This window comes from Erigeron canadensis, chromosome 2 (assembly GCF_010389155.1).
Source record: "Erigeron canadensis isolate Cc75 chromosome 2, C_canadensis_v1, whole genome shotgun sequence".
Taxonomy (NCBI): Eukaryota; Viridiplantae; Streptophyta; class Magnoliopsida; order Asterales; family Asteraceae; genus Erigeron; species Erigeron canadensis.
In genome coordinates this window covers 32,187,142-32,206,384 of record NC_057762.1, presented here as the reverse complement: position 1 = coordinate 32,206,384, position 19,243 = coordinate 32,187,142, and the positions used below count along the sequence as shown (strand labels likewise).

At 32.1% G+C, this 19,243-nt stretch overlaps 1 protein-coding gene across 1 annotated transcript; it reads left to right on the top strand.

Annotated features, from left to right (window-relative positions):
- Positions 1–1,911: 1,911 nt before the first annotated feature.
- On the top strand, positions 1,912–10,336 carry LOC122587150 (fasciclin-like arabinogalactan protein 16). Its single transcript, XM_043759239.1, has 4 exons — positions 1,912–2,892; positions 3,360–3,844; positions 9,215–9,335; positions 9,994–10,336. Exons 1-3 carry the CDS (start codon positions 2,090–2,092, stop codon positions 9,286–9,288), a joined length of 1,362 nt encoding a protein of 453 aa, XP_043615174.1. The 5' UTR covers positions 1,912–2,089; the 3' UTR covers positions 9,289–9,335; positions 9,994–10,336.
- The last annotated feature ends 8,907 nt before the right edge of the window (positions 10,337–19,243 follow it).

Sequence of the window (19,243 nt, the reverse complement as noted above, 5' to 3'; positions counted from 1 at the left end):
GTTAATTCAACATTTTTAAAGATTGATAATAATAATAATAATAATAATAATAATAATAATAATAATAATAATAATAAAACTTATTGAATTATTAGGCAAATATTTGATAAAATTACATGTTGTAATTTGTTTAATTTTCCATACTTTTCTTTATTGAAACGAACTTTTTTTTAATCACATCCATAATAATAAATTGTTTAGAGTATCATTTTACGTATTAATTAGTATAAGTACATTATCTAACATTCAAAAAGATTCAAAACACAACACAAATTTTTTTTTTTCCGAGTATACATATCCAAAAGTTTTATGAATGCCCTTAAACTCATGAGATATCTTTAGCAAATTCTTAAGAATTTCATCTACATCGGCAAACAAATAAATAAAATTCAACAAGCTTTATGTTACAAATAACGACAATTTAGACAAAATTCTAACTAAATTTATTAAGATGTTGAATAATCAACAACATAGCTACGCATATATATGTTTCATGTTTAAATAATTAGATAGACAACACAACACGAATCCAAAGACGAATTTGTACGCTAGAAAATGTATTCTACCCTTTTCTTTATGTTAATCAATACACTTCTGTTATCTTATGCAGAATAGAAAGAATTTAATAATTGTCCCATCTTTGATTATGTCGTTCTATCAACATTTGATAACAAAATAGTGACATTATTATTATAATTTGCTAAAAACCAATCCCCTTGTAAGGTTTAATCATCCGTATGTTGCATTGTTAAAATAGTTTTATTTTTGTACAGCTTTTGGCTTCAAGTATTTCCAAGGGATTTTTATTTGAGTGATTTTTTTGTTAGCTTTAGAGGTAATAATTAAACAAATATCTACCAATAAACTAAAACAGGATTGACATATTCTTGAAATGATACGTGGCAAATTCTTGATCGATACTTGTTCTTTTAGTTTATTTATTTTGTTAAATTAGTTTTTTTAGTTGTATATAAATTCAATTTCTTATTAGATTTAGAATTAAACTCTAATTATTGTCTTATTAATACAAAAAACATTACAACCTAATTTGATTGATCGTATCCTCATTAATAAATTTTTTTTTCTTTTTCAATTCTTCAACTCCTATTGCTTATATTAATAATAATAAGTTACTAACACGAAGACTTCAAAAAGTTGAGTTTACGATCCGAAATCACAAGGCTATTTGTCATCATCCACTATGCTTTTAACTTCCGATTTTGATGTGTTTCTAAAAATTTAAGGTGAATCCAAAAATCTAACTAAACATATATTATATATATATATATATATACCATTACTCTTTATTATAATTTAGTCTCGATAATCGATTTATCTTAACAACGATTTATTTCATACTCGCAAATCATGTATGAGACATATTCAAATTTTTTTATGAATCAATCTATATGGTTACCGTACATCATACGGGTATTAGGACTAGTATATATATATATTATATAATGAGTCGAGGTCTATATATTATTCGTTTAGATGTTATCGTTAACTATTAACTCGACTATCTAAAAACATAGCTTACTAAATCAATAGTAAATTTAGTCTTAATATAAAATTATTCTTCATATACATGCATAAAACCATAGAATTAGTACATAATATATTTATAGAAGACTTTATGACATTTCATCATCATGTAATCAACCTTTCACTTCCCTTGTGGCCGACTCTTACGTATAAACTCCCAGACAGCAACTCACCACCACACCACCGACGATACTTCACCAAAAATATTACATACCACGCCCCTCAACTTTCACTTAATTCCAAAACACCCCTTCACTTTATACCAAACCCATATTTTAATCTGCCGTACACATCACTATTTGTCTGTCTTTCTCTCTCCGACCACCATGAAAATATAAAGCCAAATTACAACCAAGAAAACATTAACATTAAAAAACAAAACAGAGAGAGAAGAAGAAGAAAAAAAAAAAGAACATAAATGTTCTCTTTCTTCTACACGTATTGACCTCCCTTACAAGCAAATCAAAATCCTTTTTTTGTGTTCTTTATCACTTGAAGAATAAGGCTTTTGGAAGCCATAATTCCGGTGAGACACCACCTGGAAATGATGGCATCCCGAATGTATATTGTTTTATTCTTTGTTTTATGTCAGCTCGTTACAGCTGCATTGTCCGGGAAACCATCCAACGCCACCACACAAATTAACTCCAATTCGGTTTTGGTGGCGTTGCTGGATTCCCGGTACACTGAGCTGGCCGAGCTGGTTGAAAAAGCATTGTTATTACAAACGCTTGAAGAAGCGGTCTCAAATCATAATATTACTATTTTTGCTCCTAGAAATGAAGCGTTGGAGCGAGAACTTGACCCGGAATTCAAGAGGTTTTTACTTGAACCCCGGAATCTTCGCTCGCTCCAAACGCTTCTTTTACATCATATTGTCCCGAGTCGACTGAGTCAGTCTGAATGGCCGAGTGAGTTGACTCGACATACCACACTCTCAACAGAGCCATTACACTTGTCAAACTTGGACTCAATGAAGCTTGCTGGCAATGCCGAGGTTGTTCGTGTGGACGACGTCTTTCGTCCCGACGGAATCATCCACGGGATCAGTCGGTTGTTGATCCCGAAATCGGTACAACAGGATTTCAACAACCGAAGAAATTTGCGTGCCATTTCTGCTGTTAAACCGGAAGGTGCACCAGAGGTGGATCCAAGAACGAACCGGCTTAAAAAACCAGCTCCCGCAGTTCCCGCTGGATCCCCTCCGGTCCTTCCGATTTACTACGCTATGGCGCCAGGGCCATCTCTGGCCCCAGCACCAGCCCCCGGACCTGGCGGACCTCGTGGCCACTTTGACGGTGAGAGCCAGGTCAAGGATTTCATTCATACACTACTTCAATACGGCGGGTAATAATTTTAGCTACCAACTCATTTAACTTTTTCAATTATATAACTCATAATATAATCATGGGTACAGTTAAAAATATAATCATATATAGATTATCATGGGCAAATGATTTTTATTAGTTGTTTATACAATTATATATGGTTATATAAAGCCAAGTTTCATTCTATATTTTATTTTAGCAAAAGTAAGTTTATAGTATAGTATCATATTGAATGAATATTGAATTTGGCATCAATCAATCAGTTAATGTAAATAATTGAGAGTAGTTGTGGCCTTTTTTTGTACAGTATTTATACAGTAGTTTACTAGTTTATACAGTGCATAGAATGGTATAAAATAAAAAACTGGCTTAATTGGTTAAGACTTAAGAGGCTAAATTTGAGTGCAACTGAAAGCTATTTGCAATGTTTGTGTTCAACTTTTGATACAAATGATCTGATCAGCTTGTTCCGTTTGATCAATATAGATACAACGAGTTGGCGGATATATTGGTGAATTTAACAAGTTTAGCAACCGAAATGGGGAAACTAGTATCAGAAGGATATGTATTAACCGTACTAGCACCTAACGACGAAGCAATGGCGAAATTGACTGCTGATCAACTAGCAGAGCCAGGTGCTCCTGAGAGGATTATGTATTACCACATTGTACCCGAATACCAAACAGAAGAAAGTATGTACAATTCTGTAAGAAGGTTTGGGAAAATTCGATATGATACTCTTCATATACCTCATAAGGTTTTGGCTCAAGAAGCCGATGGGTCAGTTAAATTTGGAGATGATGATGAAGAGTCGGCGTATTTGTTTGATCCTGATATTTATACTGATGGTAGAATATCGGTTCAAGGGATTGATGGAGTTTTATTTCCGAAATCAGATAAGAAGGATTCTAATAAGACGGAAAGTACTAAGACAGTTGATCGTCTTCAAACTGCACCCACATCTCGTAGAGGTACATACGCTCACATTCTTTCTTGCGTTAAATTGAGTTTTTACAACTGTTTGATCATTTTGTTGCTGCAACAATGCTGGTTTGGTAGTCTGAGGATTTTAGGGTCAGATAACTTAAGAAGCAACTTGATCGGGTTGGATAATAAACTAAAATGTGCTTAGGTTAAAATGGGTAACTTTTAAGCACAAGTCATAACTTATCGGGCCACCAGGTTAACCTTTATAAATAACTAAAGTACTTAATATACTTATACAACTATGCTATTACAATAACTCTTGCTTGTTAGATAAAATTTCTAAGAATGACCCGAATCAGTACATTTTAGGAGAATTTTGACCCGTTTCTGTTGTCTGGCCTAAACTGACCCGTTTTCATTATAACTTATAACCTTCTTTTTACACGTTTAGCCCGTTACGAATAAAACACTTTGGAGCTTAGGCTAACATGTAGTATTTCATAATAATTTAGCCTCATTCTTTAAAATTTAGGGGGTTTAATAATATGTGGGGGTAAAAAGGGTCATACTGGTGAATTTGGGCTGTCGGTGAGTCAAAAAAGAGGGCAAAGGTGATATTTTGGTGAACTGTACTTGTGGCCCGTGATGAATGACCCCTTTTAATTATTAGTACATCTTAAAAAGAAATCATAAATGAGGTTGTTTTGATTTGGACATAGGGCTGAAATGCCATTGCATGGTTGGGATTTTCATATCATATTGTATAAAATCAAATACTTTTATAGTAATTTTGTTTTATACATATTAATAAATGAAAACTCCTACATCAATTCTTTTTTCCAAATTTAGAAAGAATAATGGTTGACTAAAAAGAGGTGATATTAGTTTTGTTTTCCATTCTTTTGGTTACTCTTGAATTATCAATAACACTAAATTAATCAACAATATTGCCTATTTGGGTTGCTTGAGACCTAAAATAAGAGTATACAAGTATTAATAATAGTGTCAAACTTTTGACTTTAGTTTAAAATTGATATATGTACTAGAAAAATGTTTACGCCATATCGCGGCGACGGTGGCGCAGTAGTGGTGAGGTCGGTGGAGTGGCGCCGGAGGTGGTAATGACAGTAGCGGTCTGGTTATTATGTAAAAGTGATTGATGTAAAATGAGTAGTGTGGTTATTTTAAGGGTTGAAAGATTTATTTTGTAAATAATTTGATTAACAGTATTATAGGTATACTAGATGAATATGTTTAGATTAATGAACAATAAAAGGGTATTTTGGGTTATCAACTAATTAGTCGAAAAACATCAATAAATCGATCCTATAATATAGATTTATATTCTGGGGCAAGATCAATAATTGCATCAAATTATCCTAGATTCCAAGTGTATCATAACTCATAAATGCAAAAAAAAGTTGTTGAAACCATATAATCATATGACAGGAATATCTAATCCCACGTACAAAACCACATAATTATAACTTTATAAGTAACAATTGGGGGTGTTTGGTATGATGGAATAGAAATGGGGGAAAGAGAATGGGAAATACTTCCCTTGTTTGTTTGCGACGAAGAAAGGGAATGAGAAATGAGAAAGAGGAATCAATTTCATTCTCTACAAATTGTAGAGAATGGAAAAAAAAAAATTTTTTTTTTTTTAAGATGTTATATGTAATAAATGTATTATTATTTAAAATTTTATTTTTTATATATATTTATTCTTTGTGGGTACCAAAAAACGAAATTCATTCTCTTTCCAAATACCTATTCTCTTTCTCACTATTTCCATTCTCTATTACATTTCCATTCTCTATAATTTCCTCGTACCAAACACTCCCTTATAACTTCTGTGTACATATAACATATGTGATGTTGAGACTGTAGTAAAGAGTTAATATAGCATGCAAGTGTTATATTTTTTTTTATAAAATAATACAGCTAAATAAATCCCAAAAGTTCTATGCATATCTATAAACTGTTTATTATGAGACTTAAACCCAAACCTATATAGTAATATGTCATGTACATACCACATAAACCAAAACTCACGAGTATATAACCTGCAAAATGATTGAGCATTGACATATTTTTTAAATATTTAATCGGACATTTCAACAAATGATATGCGTACATATAAGTTGCATGATTATTAACTAAATCGACAATAGTTTATATTGTCAACATTCTTTTATAAAAGTGGACTTTTTTTTTTTTTAAATATGTGGATCTATTTGCTCGCAACAGGGGATCTAGCTTACGTTTTCTTAACCGGGTCCGCGCTATAGAGCTCACCACCCTCAATACCTAGTAGGAGGAGAAACCCCTAACTAAACCGCCTGAAGACACGACATTTAATTGGAATAAAACCTTGCCCCCCTGCAGGACTAAAACCTCTTCACTGGATGACTTTTTCTTTTTTGAAATTCATTTTAAATGTCTTTTTCATGTCTCGAACTCGAGACCTCCCACATGTAAAACTGGTGCTCAACTACTGAGTTATAATGAAAAGTTTTTATACAAGTGGACTTCATTCTCTTTGTACCGAATCAACGATATACGATAATTAGTTTAATTATATATAGTTATTAGTTAGACATAAGTAATGTAGATATTAGAACAATTGGGGCATAATTATATAGTTTTTGAGAAATATTTTTTGTTTATATATAATGGATAGAAAATTTGGTAGTAGAATCACAGCTTTATGAAAAATGAATAATGTGATTAAGATGTAAACTTGTAAACATGTCTAAAAAATCTGACAGATCTAATGTTAAGCTTCAAAAATATTAGTAGAATACATGTATCAACATTAGCTAGATTTAAACATATTTTTGATCCTATCAAATTAATCACGTATAACATTATTATAAATTGTACATGTCTGTAAAGAATGGAGTGGCACACTTTCATGGAAGACCATAACTTTGTTCCCTTTTAATTCCCTTAAAGGACCCATATAATGAGACTTTTTACCTACACCAACTTCAACAACTTTTTTTCTGCATACTTTCTACTCCCATTCTTCCCAAAAGAGTAGAACAGTTACCATTAAAGTTTAAATTTACCTATCTACTAGGTGGGGTGATAACGGTTTTAATCTAATGAAGAAAAATCAGAGTTCAAATTCTAATAATTGTGTATATAAAGTTTATATAGTAGAGTAGAAGTAGAATAAGATTTGTTATTTAAACAAAATGTACTTAATTTAGGTCTATCAAATATAAATAAGAAGTTATACGTGTGTTTAGAATAATTGATGGACGGAAATTATAACTTTATTTATTAACTTTTGTTTTTATAGTACCTATGTTATCCCTAGTAATAATTCTAAGCAAGTGGTGCCCATTTTTCTCTTCATTTTAGATAGTATTTGTACTTAGTCGAATACGCCTTTTATTATACGCGTATCATGTCCGACGATACCCAATTGACTGGTTGGTTGATAGGGTATCGTAAGTCTGACATGGCATTATGCAATTCCGCTATAGAAATGTGTGTTTTTAATTTATACAGAGATATTGACTTTGAAAATATTTTATTAAACACATAGTTCGATAGAAAATTAAAATTATCATTGACAACAACGTACTTGATTGTGCCTAAAAATCCACCATTCAGACAAAACATCCTTTAGTCTAACAAGAAGGAATGCCATCTAAGTTTCCATATCATTAAATAATCTTTATTAATTTCAGCTACCATTAGTTATAAGTTAAGCACAACTAAAAGACTTTGACATGTTGGTGTTGTGCAAATCATTCCATATACATTACTTGTTGTGAGGTCCAGCATTGAATGATGATATCAAGTAGGCACGTGAGCTGGAGTCAGATATACGTACATTTACATATATACATATATAATATATAATACATACGAGTATAATATATGTGTACACATACATGAGCTGTAGTGTTTTTGTTCCATATTGCAAAAATAATATATGGTTATAGTATTTTTGGAATACCGGCATAAAGAACTCCATTTCACTACAAAACACAAGTGAAACTTCAAATCAAAACCATATAAATCCAACTTCCCTTAGTATAGTTCTGGTCAATATGTCTTGTTTGACCCTACTAGATCTTAGACGCACTTGTACTATACGCTAATTCACTTGCAATAGTTTTTGCTCTATCTATGTTCCACCTTTTGTTGAACTTATTGTAAGCATGTTGCATGTTCCACATTCTAAGCATCCATTATTTTTTATGGGTTAAAATACATGAGTATTTTAACTTATATGCTGGTATTTTGATGTGCAATAAAAAATACTTGACAACTATATTATATTACATTATATATATACATGTACATGTAGTATCATATGATCTGATCTCCAATATACATGTTGACATCTTTAGAATCGTTGCTGTCAGGAGAATGCATTCAATCTCACTAATGTAGATCCATTTTTGTAATGGAAATATTAACAATCCTTCATTGTGTCAGAACTAGAATTGGCAATATTTATATATATATATGTAGGAGATAGTGTTATGTGTGTACGTACGTATCTGATTATTTGAAAACGTTAACAATTTTAGCATAGACAGCCATGGAGAGTAACAAAATATGTGAAAGTGGTGTATTTGTGTAAAATTTTGTTAATATTGGAAGAAAGTTTGAAAGTATGTTGCATCACTACTCTTCTTTGGGACATTGCATTTTTTTATATATATATTGTACAGCAAAGTCCTAATCTATTAAAGGCGAAATATTCTAAAATACTCCTAAGAGGCATAAATATTATGCCTCTACCAAGTAGGTCAATCCCATATTGGTCGGGATATACTGCTCATTGAATTTTTTTTGAAAGTATGTGCTATTGTTACAAAAGCAAATTAAAGTAAAGTACGTGTCTTTTGATGGCTTTAACCTTATTTGTAAAAAAATCGGTCGGTGGCTCTAGGCGACTTTCAACAATCCACACAAATCGTCTAAGTATCGTTTTCATTTTTATCTAATGTGTCTAACCCGTTAAAGCTATCAACTAAATCAACACATTTATAGGAAATTGAAATTGGTCATGTCGTGATCACCAAATGGACACCCCAAAGTTTGTTTGTTTGTTTGCTTGCTACATACATATACCATATACATGCCCCATTTCCCATATCGGCCGGTTGCCCGAACACCTTATATGTTGTGTTAAAGAAAATGACAATGGATAATTGGATATGGCCCGCTACAACCATGTTAAGTAGTCCCAATTACTTTGCTGTCAGTGGTCGTTATGGATCAACAATCTGAAGATATGAAGCTTCTTTTGGCAACACTTTTAATTTTTGGAAGTACCTTAAACCATATAATAATTTGTGGTCTCATTTTTAATCACTAGTTTTATACTTATATTTAGATTAAAAATAATATAGATTATTAATAATGTTGATTACTATTTGCAGGAAAATTGCTTGAGGTAGCATGCCAAGTGCTTGAAACATTTGGGCAAGATTCCCGGTTCACCACATGCCACTAGAATTCTCCCTTCTTTCCACTATTTACTCTTCATCTGCCAATCACAAGGTTAAAATCTCTACTTAACAATTAACATTATTTTATTTTTTCTCCATGATGTCTGACTTACCTATAAGTTAGTAATACTTTAAACGTCATAAAGGGAAAATGGTCTTGTATATAACTGACTTAAAATCGGTTAACATATCCTTTTATAGTCGTGAAAGTAAGTTTACCTCCAAAAAGGAAATTAACGATGGTAAAAATATCGATTATGGTGGAAAACTACAGGTGACCCGTCAAACAATGCAATTAGGAGAAAAGCAATAAAAACGAAAAATGCTTAGCTATAAGCTAGGTTCATGAATCTGTTTTGTTTTGTTTTGTTTTGTTACTTGTCCTTTAATTTAAGTATTCCATTGCTACCTAAAAAGAAAAAGAAGCCAAAAACGAAAGTTTGCTCTTTATATATAGTTTGGTGTATAGAAATAAACAAAAGTTGGAAAGTAGGTCATGTCAAACAACTACGCTACAAACATGTGTAATTTTCCTTACCAATAAAACTCATGTTACATCTTGCATGTTAACACTTCTATAGGCCCAACAAGAACATAGTTAGCCTAACAATCACATCTTGCAGATATTTTATGCATCGCATCTATAAAGTTATACATATATAATATATGGTTTATCCTTATTTTATCTAATTAAGTTATGATGAATATAGGGAATGTATAAAGATTTGAAATGGCATGTGAAGATACACTTCTCCAAAAGTATTATGGTATGCATCATAATCCATGCTTTCTTTTTGGGGGATATTAGTGGGTGTACTTAGTGTATTTTTGTGTTTGCTTAATATGTAAGTTCTTAAAACATGGGGAAAAGAAGAAGAAAAAAAGAAAAAAGAAAAAAAAAAGGATAAAGGATTAAAGATAGTCATTTTCCATTTGGGTAGTTGGAGATGGCAATCAAAAGGGGGGTCTGATTTGAAGTATGCAACAAGAATATTTTTTTGTATTATTATTTTTGTGTATAGTCAAATAAATAATGGCTTGAATGGTGGTGAAGATGAGTTGTCTTGATGTCTATTCTATTGTTTGTTGCAAGTGCAATTTTTTAAGTTCTTTAATCATAATTGATGTGGAAAGATAAAATCGTGTAAGATGGTCCCAATTTAAATCAGTAGTCATTTTCGAGTAATTGGATCATTAGAAATCAATCATTCGTTTCTAAAGTCTTAAGTCTTAATTGGTAAGTGGATGTGTCTGCAACATTGCCCTCGATCTTCTCTAGCTCTATACTTGAATAAACAAAATGCTCTTTTAATTGGTTTTTGGTACGGGAATACGATATTTAGTTTGCTTCAGACTTCAGAGCATGTTTATATACGTTATCTGGTTTGGGATATCGAAGTAATACTTCATCTTGCTTTCATACTGATGAATCATGACAAAATTCTAAGTATCTCTTTATATAACTCTATTGATTAATGTTCCAAATTTTTCAAAATTGTCAAGAGTTTTAATTTGTAACTTGTAGGATCTATCAATAAACTAAAACAGGATTGATGATTTTTTAAAATGACATATGGCGTTTTATTTGAACGACAAGTGTCATATTTATTTATAGTTTACATAAAAATCTAATTCCTAATATTTAGTTACCTTAAAATTATTAAATTATTCTATTTAATATTATCTTTTAATGATTTTTTAAAACCCAATTATTTGTCGAATGAATATCATATGTTTGATCGATATCTAGACCTTTTTATATATTTTTTATACCTTATACCTCATGTACATCCTTGTAATAAATATAATTATTTACGGGTATTTTTTTTTCTTTTACTATTCTGCGTATTCTTCTAATCTCAAACAAGTTAATCCCAAGTAATTTTAAAAATTAATTGCAATTTATAAGATTTTTTATGTTTTGTTTATATATGTTTAACCCTTTTTTTAGTTCATACTAGATTTTAGACCCGTGTTCGACACTGGACACGAGATTTACGATATTATCAATATTAGATCATCATATATTTAATTGATAAATGCGTATAATTTTGAAGATATACAGTTCTAGGTGTTATATTTTGCAAGTTGTAATACAATAATCTCAGGTTCGTCACTGTCATTATTAAGTATTAACTGATACATATTGATGGAATTGTTTGTCATAGTCATTTCACAAGGCACGTGCTACAATAAATTCTCTATTATAGAATTTTATTTTTTTTTTGAAATCAGATGTATTCATAATGTAATATTATTATGAAAGATAATTATGTTATTAAAATATATATATATTTGTGGTCATGTAATTGACATTTAAGTATATGTATTTAATCATGATGCAGACCCATAACACGAATAGATTTTTTTCAATCACATGTCCTATGATAATTAGATAACAATTAAGATTGTTTTAATATTATCTGATAACAATTAGGACTCTTTATTTGAGTGAGAATTGTAACATAACAAAATAAATATAAATATATTTTGTAACATTTTAAAAAAATACTAAAAAAATTCTCTAAATTTGATGTTAAAAATAAATATAAATTAGATATTCAGGGTTAAAAATATAAATTTTTGAATGGAAAACAAAAAAGTGTAAATTTATGAGACTTTTTTTACAAAATAATAGAAATACTAATATAATAACATATATGGATAATTATTATTAGGATTTTTAATTTATAGTTAATCTAAATGATGACATAAGCGAAATTCAATTTGATAAAATTAAGCAATTTGATTGGTTAATAAGTCATTAATTCAACTATCTTATAGTATATATTAAGATTAAGATTGTTATATACATTCTATGTTATTCAAAGTTAACTTCCGATCATTGTTTATGAATGAAATTGTTTTTATGATTATCATTATTATGATTTTTTTTTTATCACATATAAGATGCACACTCATTGGGATAACTTCAAACAAGCTACAAGTTACAAAGATACGTTAAGATACGTTGATTGCACTAACGAAAACATCAGGTCAATTGTGATTTTTTACCAATCTAGCAATGTCTGGTCTTTTTGTCATTACTTTCAATTAGTCCCTTTTCGTATATTTGTTCTCCAACTTAGTTTATTATTTTATGGTGAATTTTATTAATTAGTGTTTTTTTAACACATGTTAGCATGCACTTCAATGTATATTAATAATAACCCGTGCATCGCACAAAGGTATTAGAACTAGTAATATATAGGCATGAAGAGGACTATCCAGGACGACCACAAATATCATATTATCGTTTTATTTATTTATCATCACATCATCATAAACACCACTTTTAGACTTTTACCATTAGTAAGTTAGTATTATAATCCGCATCCCAAACGACCCTGAGATCCTTTATATAATTGTGTTGTGAGTGACATAGGTATGAGCAAAAGACCCGTTGACCCGCGTCTGACCCGGAACGGGCCTGCCGGGTCACGTTTTTAGTGCATTCGTGGGTCACGGGTCGGGTGAAGGCAAAAACTGGAACTTTGCGAAGGAAACCCACGACCCGTCCGTGACTCATCCGAACCCGACCCGAACCTTCACGGGTCGGGTCACGTTTTCATGCTCTCGTGGGTCGCGGATCGGGCCGGGTCTTGCTGGGTTTCGACCCATGCACATCCCTAGAGTGACATGTAGAAAAAATATAAAATGTACCCACCTTTCCGATTTATCCCAAGCGGCTTCAGGATGACGCTCCGCCCACCTCACCTCCAAGTCGAACGACAAGAGTTGTGACGAAGATGAGACCGAACCTCATATCACCCATCAGTCCACCACCGACCCCATCCCAAGTATGGGCTTGAGTCTTGACAAGTATGGGCTTGTTAAAAGAGATTTTTCAAGGAGTTGTTTGTATATCAGAACCCAAGATGCGAACATCACATTTTTTGTTTGTTTATATTTAAGGAAGCAACCTTAACACTCTTATTTATATTATAACTAGCTAATTAACCCGGGTTCAACCCGGACGTTTATATAAAAGTTTCGCAAAATACATTTATTAAAAGCATAAATACATTATGTGTCGTGGCTATACGAGAATTTGATATGAAAGCAGTGAATCAAAATTAATTTTATATGAAAGTAGCCATGTGAATAAGTTCCAATATTAGATATCAAAACTTCAATTCCATGAAAATGTTTTATCTATTATCATGAATCCTAAAACAATTACAGTGTAAAAATATCTGCATTTTTGGTGTCAAGTTCGCAATGTTGCTAAAATCGAAAGAAAACATTTAATAAACTATAGATATATGATATATCAACCTCCTAGCTGCATCTTTTTTATACAACCAACCAAATAGTCCTTTCTTATTCTTTCACTTGCATCCTTTCTCATTCTTTCACTTTCTAACACACCATTCGTAATGGGGTCCATGTTCATGGTTTCTGTTGAGAGAACCACTGTGTTAGAAGAGATTTATTTTGAAAGAGCTCTCTTTTCACAGCAAAATAAAGATTACATGTAATATTAATGGTGGAGGCAATATATATCTTGTTTTATAAAATCAATGTTTACAAGTAGCGTGATGTGCTACTGCAGGGCAACTTCAAGAAGCCGAAAAGCCTCTAGATATATTTTCTTAACCCAATATGAGAATCGAATCCGAACATGGGAATCACTTTCCCGTATCATGTCAGCCTGACATGACCACCCTAACCCATCTAATTTGAATACATGAAAGTCATGGAATACCTTGGTTATATCGGAAGCTTTGGTTACACCATGCATCCCAGGAAAAACAAGAATTCTTGTACATTCATTTTTAAAAGTTAGCTGAGAAGTAACATGTTTAGGACACAAATTAATAATGATCAACACCCACAAAGAGAGACTTCCTTTTTAACAGCCGTATTTGGAAAAACGCCAAGATCAACTACTCCAAAAAAGATAGATGTTTGCTCAAGAAGCTGTTACACGAAAAAGATACAATCATATTGATATATACTTGTCCATTTTGTCACTAATGAATAATGATCAAAGTCATGTACTTACCTAGTGGAGAGTTCAGGGAGAACTCCTTTGGTACGTATGCCGGTAGATGCAAATGAAGTTCAGAATCCACCTGTAAAGAGTAGCCTAAATAAGTTGAAGAGTTCACATCCTCTAACTTTGACCAATCTTCGCACTCATAGCCCGGTATATAACAGTGATTTTTTCAACAAAAATAAAAGTCAGTTCAAAAATGAAAGCTACCAAGCACAGTAAATAAAATTCCAACACATTTCAAGTTCATATTGAAGTTTACCTCGACACTGTCACCGAGTTTACCAGAATTGACCAATTAATCGTATGAGCTTACACTCTCATCTCATCAGGCGTTTCCTGAAACCTTACAACTTGGTTATCGGCAATCCTGTTATAGTAAAATCAGCTTATTACATATACAATCTCAGTAGCAAACAAATGTTGCTTACGACATATCTATTGAGAGCTAAAAGTGTAGTATATTCAATCAAATAAATCAACATTATTGAGTTAGATGCATACATCGTACATGATAATAAACACTTCATAAGACAAGACAAAGAGGGTAGCAAGTTTCCTTATGGACCTTATACTTGATGTGTCAACACCTTCAAATGCATAAAATTGGCGTTAAGTGTTACTGAAGGCGGAATTTTTTGTGCTTGACTATATATTTTTAATAGTATTAGCGTCTAGTGTCATTGTATTGTTTAGCTCGCAATTTTGTACCCTACGACACAAAAGTTGGACGACATGAATTCAGTTGATATCTTCAGACAAAGCTTGTAGGAATAGTCTGACAAAAGTTACAAAGAAAGAATGCGAATGATTTAGGTTTCAATTGCTTTACATTCAAAATAAGTGAAATGAGAAATGACTAACACTAACCACAAGTTGGTTTCCGTTCAACTTGTATGTTGCTTATACACAAATAGAAAGTATGTCCTCAGTAGTGGAAATAAGTTGTTTTAACCCATAATGTGATAAGTAAGATTAATTTTGAATTGTTACATAGACTACATATGATCGGATACATTATACAACCATCCAAGGTTATCTAATATTGTTGCAGTCCACCTAGCAAGATTTTTGTGTCATTCACATTAAAAATATGGGTAGCCAAATCAGATGGTAAACACAAGTTAAACACAATAATTTGACGTGGTTGCAATTAATAAAGCCTTTGACAATACACTTATCCAACAAAACTCCATGTCGTTAATCCTAGGCAACCCAAATATTTCATCTAACAAAACCACCACAGAGAATAGTACTAAAATTGCATTTTATATAGAAAAAATACGTTTGACGGGAGGCGAGCTTGGAACAGATAATCAACAAAATTTAATTAGAAATAAGATAAGAATAAAGAATAGATCTAAATTTGCATTTTATATATATAAAAAAATAACTATAAGCCAAAAAAAAAACAAATCATAATCCTAATTTGAAACTTTCAATACCTGTTTTTCCGGGAAAAATTCCGTGCAAATTCCGTCCGGCCAAGAGCAAAAAACATCTTCAAATTGAAACCCTAAATATGAGAAAGGCGAATAAATAGTAAATTCATGAAGAAGAAATATCCCTAAAAAAAAACATTGAATTATTTTCCAATATCCTTTTGTTTAAAGCCTCCGTGTAAATTTTGTTAAGTTAAGGGGGAGTTTTTTTTTTAAAGAAAGGGGGAGGTTGCCACTTGGCAACTTTTTAAAACATTTTAGATGCAAGGAACCTTGCTTTATTAAGGATAGAAAAATATATTTGTGCATTTGTCTTAAAAGTTTGAAATTTTGAGGTACGAACAAATTAACTATTCTGTCCTTGAACATAGATGCTATTTAAATGAAAAATATTATATGTTTTACATCACAAGTCGATCTCTCATTACCATTCCATCGATGAAATACATAAATAGAAACACCAACAGCATTTAATCATAAATGAAGCAGGTACAAAGACCTAGCTCATACATACATACATGTATTGTTATGTGTAATGTTAGAAAACTTGTGACTCACGATCAGATCAATAAGGAAAGGAGTTAGGAGTTTTTGAAAACTTGGATTAGAATCAGGGAGAACCCAAATTGACTTTTTTATATATAAACATAATAAAATTTGAAATTATATGTAATAAACTCCAAACTTAAATATAATTGTTTAAAAATATTAATATAATAATAAAATTTGAAATTATATGTAATAAACTTCAAACTTAAATATAATTGTTTAAAAATACTAATATAATATAATACTTTAAAGTTCAAACTTAATTGTATATAAACAACCAAATCCATTTAGATGAGTTGGTTAGGGGTATCTTCTAAATCTACTATGTGGACCCCGGAGGTGAGGTTTTTCCCAAGGTCTCGGATTCGAGTCTTTGTTTCTCATCTCAAGGTAATTTTCATGAGTAGGGGGTTAGAGGTTTAGCAAATCGTTGGTTAAAATTGCCTCCAGCACGTCTAAATCGAAACTAACTTTACAAAAAAAAAAAATTGTTCATAAACATAAACATAAACCAATTAACATTTTATTAAAAGTTTTTTGTAAAGAAAAAAAAAAGTGACCGACCCAAGTTTTGACCTAAGTCGGCCGAGTTTCGACCAATTCGGACGAGTTTGACCAAAGTTGACCCGAGTCTTGACTCTTCGCCGAGTTTTAGTCTGATTCACCCGGACCCAACTTATGGAGGAGCCGATTCCGAGTCCGTGTTTTCGACCGAGTCGGCCGATTTGGAATATTGGTTATGTGTACCTAGCTCAGTTGCTAAGACTCGTACATATATAAATGTCAAAGCGTAGACAGTTAAAATAGAATACTGTATTCATAATTAGGAAATCACATATTTGACCGAACTTGGGTCAAGTAACGATGGAATTGATGATGTTGGGATAATCAAAAACTTTGGTAGATGTTTATGGTTAATGGCATACTAGAAACAAAAGAACCCAAATTTTGGAGACTAATAAGTGAAATTGCAACCTTGAATAAGAGTTATTCTTGAATTTTTAGGATTTTGTGTTTTTGGAACTGGTCTGCATTCCAAGTTAGTTCCACATATGTTGAATTGAGTTGCATTGTGAGAGATGATTTCATTTTCTTCTATCTATGGGCTAAATGGGCGTAAAGTGTAAACCCTGTGGTCCCATGTACCAGTTGGTACCTAAAGCGTACTTTGTATAGAACTTATGCCTTTGAAAACATTTTATTTTATAATTTTACACTTTTTATCTTGTGGTCCATGTCACATGGTGGCGATTTAAGTCTATCTATGATCTAATGGAGGCAATGATAGTTTTATCATATATTGATTGATTTTATGTCCTAATTGTTGTGGCCAAGTAGCCATCTAGTCGACTAGTCCTTTTTGAGGTAGTATAAGGCTGTCTGATATCTAAGTTTATGTGTGGAACCCCTCACATACAGATATTTTATTATATATTGTTTAATAAATAAATGTTTGAGCCCCATGATTTTTATGGTTTTAAAAATTAATATGTGAGTATCTGGCATCTAAGCTTAGATACCTAACAGCCTTATATTTCTATCCCCAGTAGGCATCTTGGTGTAGTTATGGTTTCAGAGTAATGATATGGTATGCTCTATTGCTCAACCTAATTGTTTGGTTTAGTTGTCATGTAAATTTTGTAGGCTGTACACTTGTTTGTATTACTCTCTTTTTGAGTTAGTGAAAGACCGAGTGTTTAGACTTTAGAAGGAAAATATATATATATATATATATATACCCTTATAAGAAAAATATAAATTAGGGACTTCTTATTTTAGGGACTGTTAGGGACTCCTTCTACCTCCTTCTCCGGCCACCACCACCATCATCTCTGACCACCACCACCATGATCATCTCCGACCACCACCATGATCCTCCGACGACGGTGACCATCTCCGGCGAGACTTACACATGTGTAAGTAACTTACACATGTTTTAAGTACAATTTTTTTTAGGTAGATCACCCATCACCGGTCACCCCCTATGACCTATCACCCTCTATTACCTATCACACTATGACCTATCACCCTCAATGACTTATCACCCCCACCAGCTTTGGTTTATGAATATCCTTAAAGGCGAAGCCCGCTCTGAATCATAATTTTTATTCAACTTACACATGTGTAAGTATGTGTAAGTCTCGTTGGAGATGTCACCGGAGATGAATATGGCCGGAGATGTCACCGGAGATGATCGGTGGTGATTAGATCTGATGAAAATGGACGGTCTAGATCGAGTCCCTAAAATAAGGAGTCTCTAATCTAACCCACCCCTACCTCCCCCCTCTCTCTCTCTCTATATATATATATATAGCTTGTTGTTACCAAATATAATAATCGTCACTACTCTATAAATCCTTTTCTGATGAGGACATCATTATTAAAAAGGATTTACTAACTAATGCCCCTAATGCACTAGTTAAGGAGCATTTAATATACTAAACCAAACAAGACCTTTGATCTACAACTATTTCAGCAAGAAAACAAAAAGAGGCTTCTAGTCCTAACGGACTTCATGTAATTCTTGTTTACTTTAGCATCTTACCGAAGACCGAAGTATTATTAATAATCTCCTGGCTGTTAATTTAAAAGAGAGACATGTAATAAATAGTACATGTACTCGTAATAAATAAGGTTCCTGCCTAGCGCAGTGGTTTTTCATTCTCTAAGTCCTCCCATGAGGCGAGAGTTCGAATCTCGCTTAGGGGGCAAAGTTTACCTTAATTAAACATTAATTAAACGTTATGTCTTCCGTAACGTTTTAATTAAGGATTTTGTTTCCCCTGTGGTTCCCTGACTTCGTGGATCGATAATTAGTGACTGTTTGCCCGTATGAATGTAATGGCTAGTCGTCCCGTGACATAAAAAAAAAGTACATGTAACAAATAAATATTTTTTAGTAATAAATATATTAATATGCACGGCTTTAAAAACTGAAATAAAACACGAAACGACCCAATTATTAAAGTT

Excerpts from the sequence above, each read along its gene's own strand:
- LOC122587150 (XM_043759239.1), top strand. The coding sequence starts at position 2,090 with ATGATGGCATCCCGAATGTATATTGTTTTATTCTTTGTTTTATGTCAG. Across the intron at positions 2,893-3,359 it reads ACACTACTTCAATACGGCGG|ATACAACGAGTTGGCGGATA; the intron begins GTAATAATTTTA and ends TGATCAATATAG. Across the intron at positions 3,845-9,214 it reads TGCACCCACATCTCGTAGAG|GAAAATTGCTTGAGGTAGCA; the intron begins GTACATACGCTC and ends TACTATTTGCAG.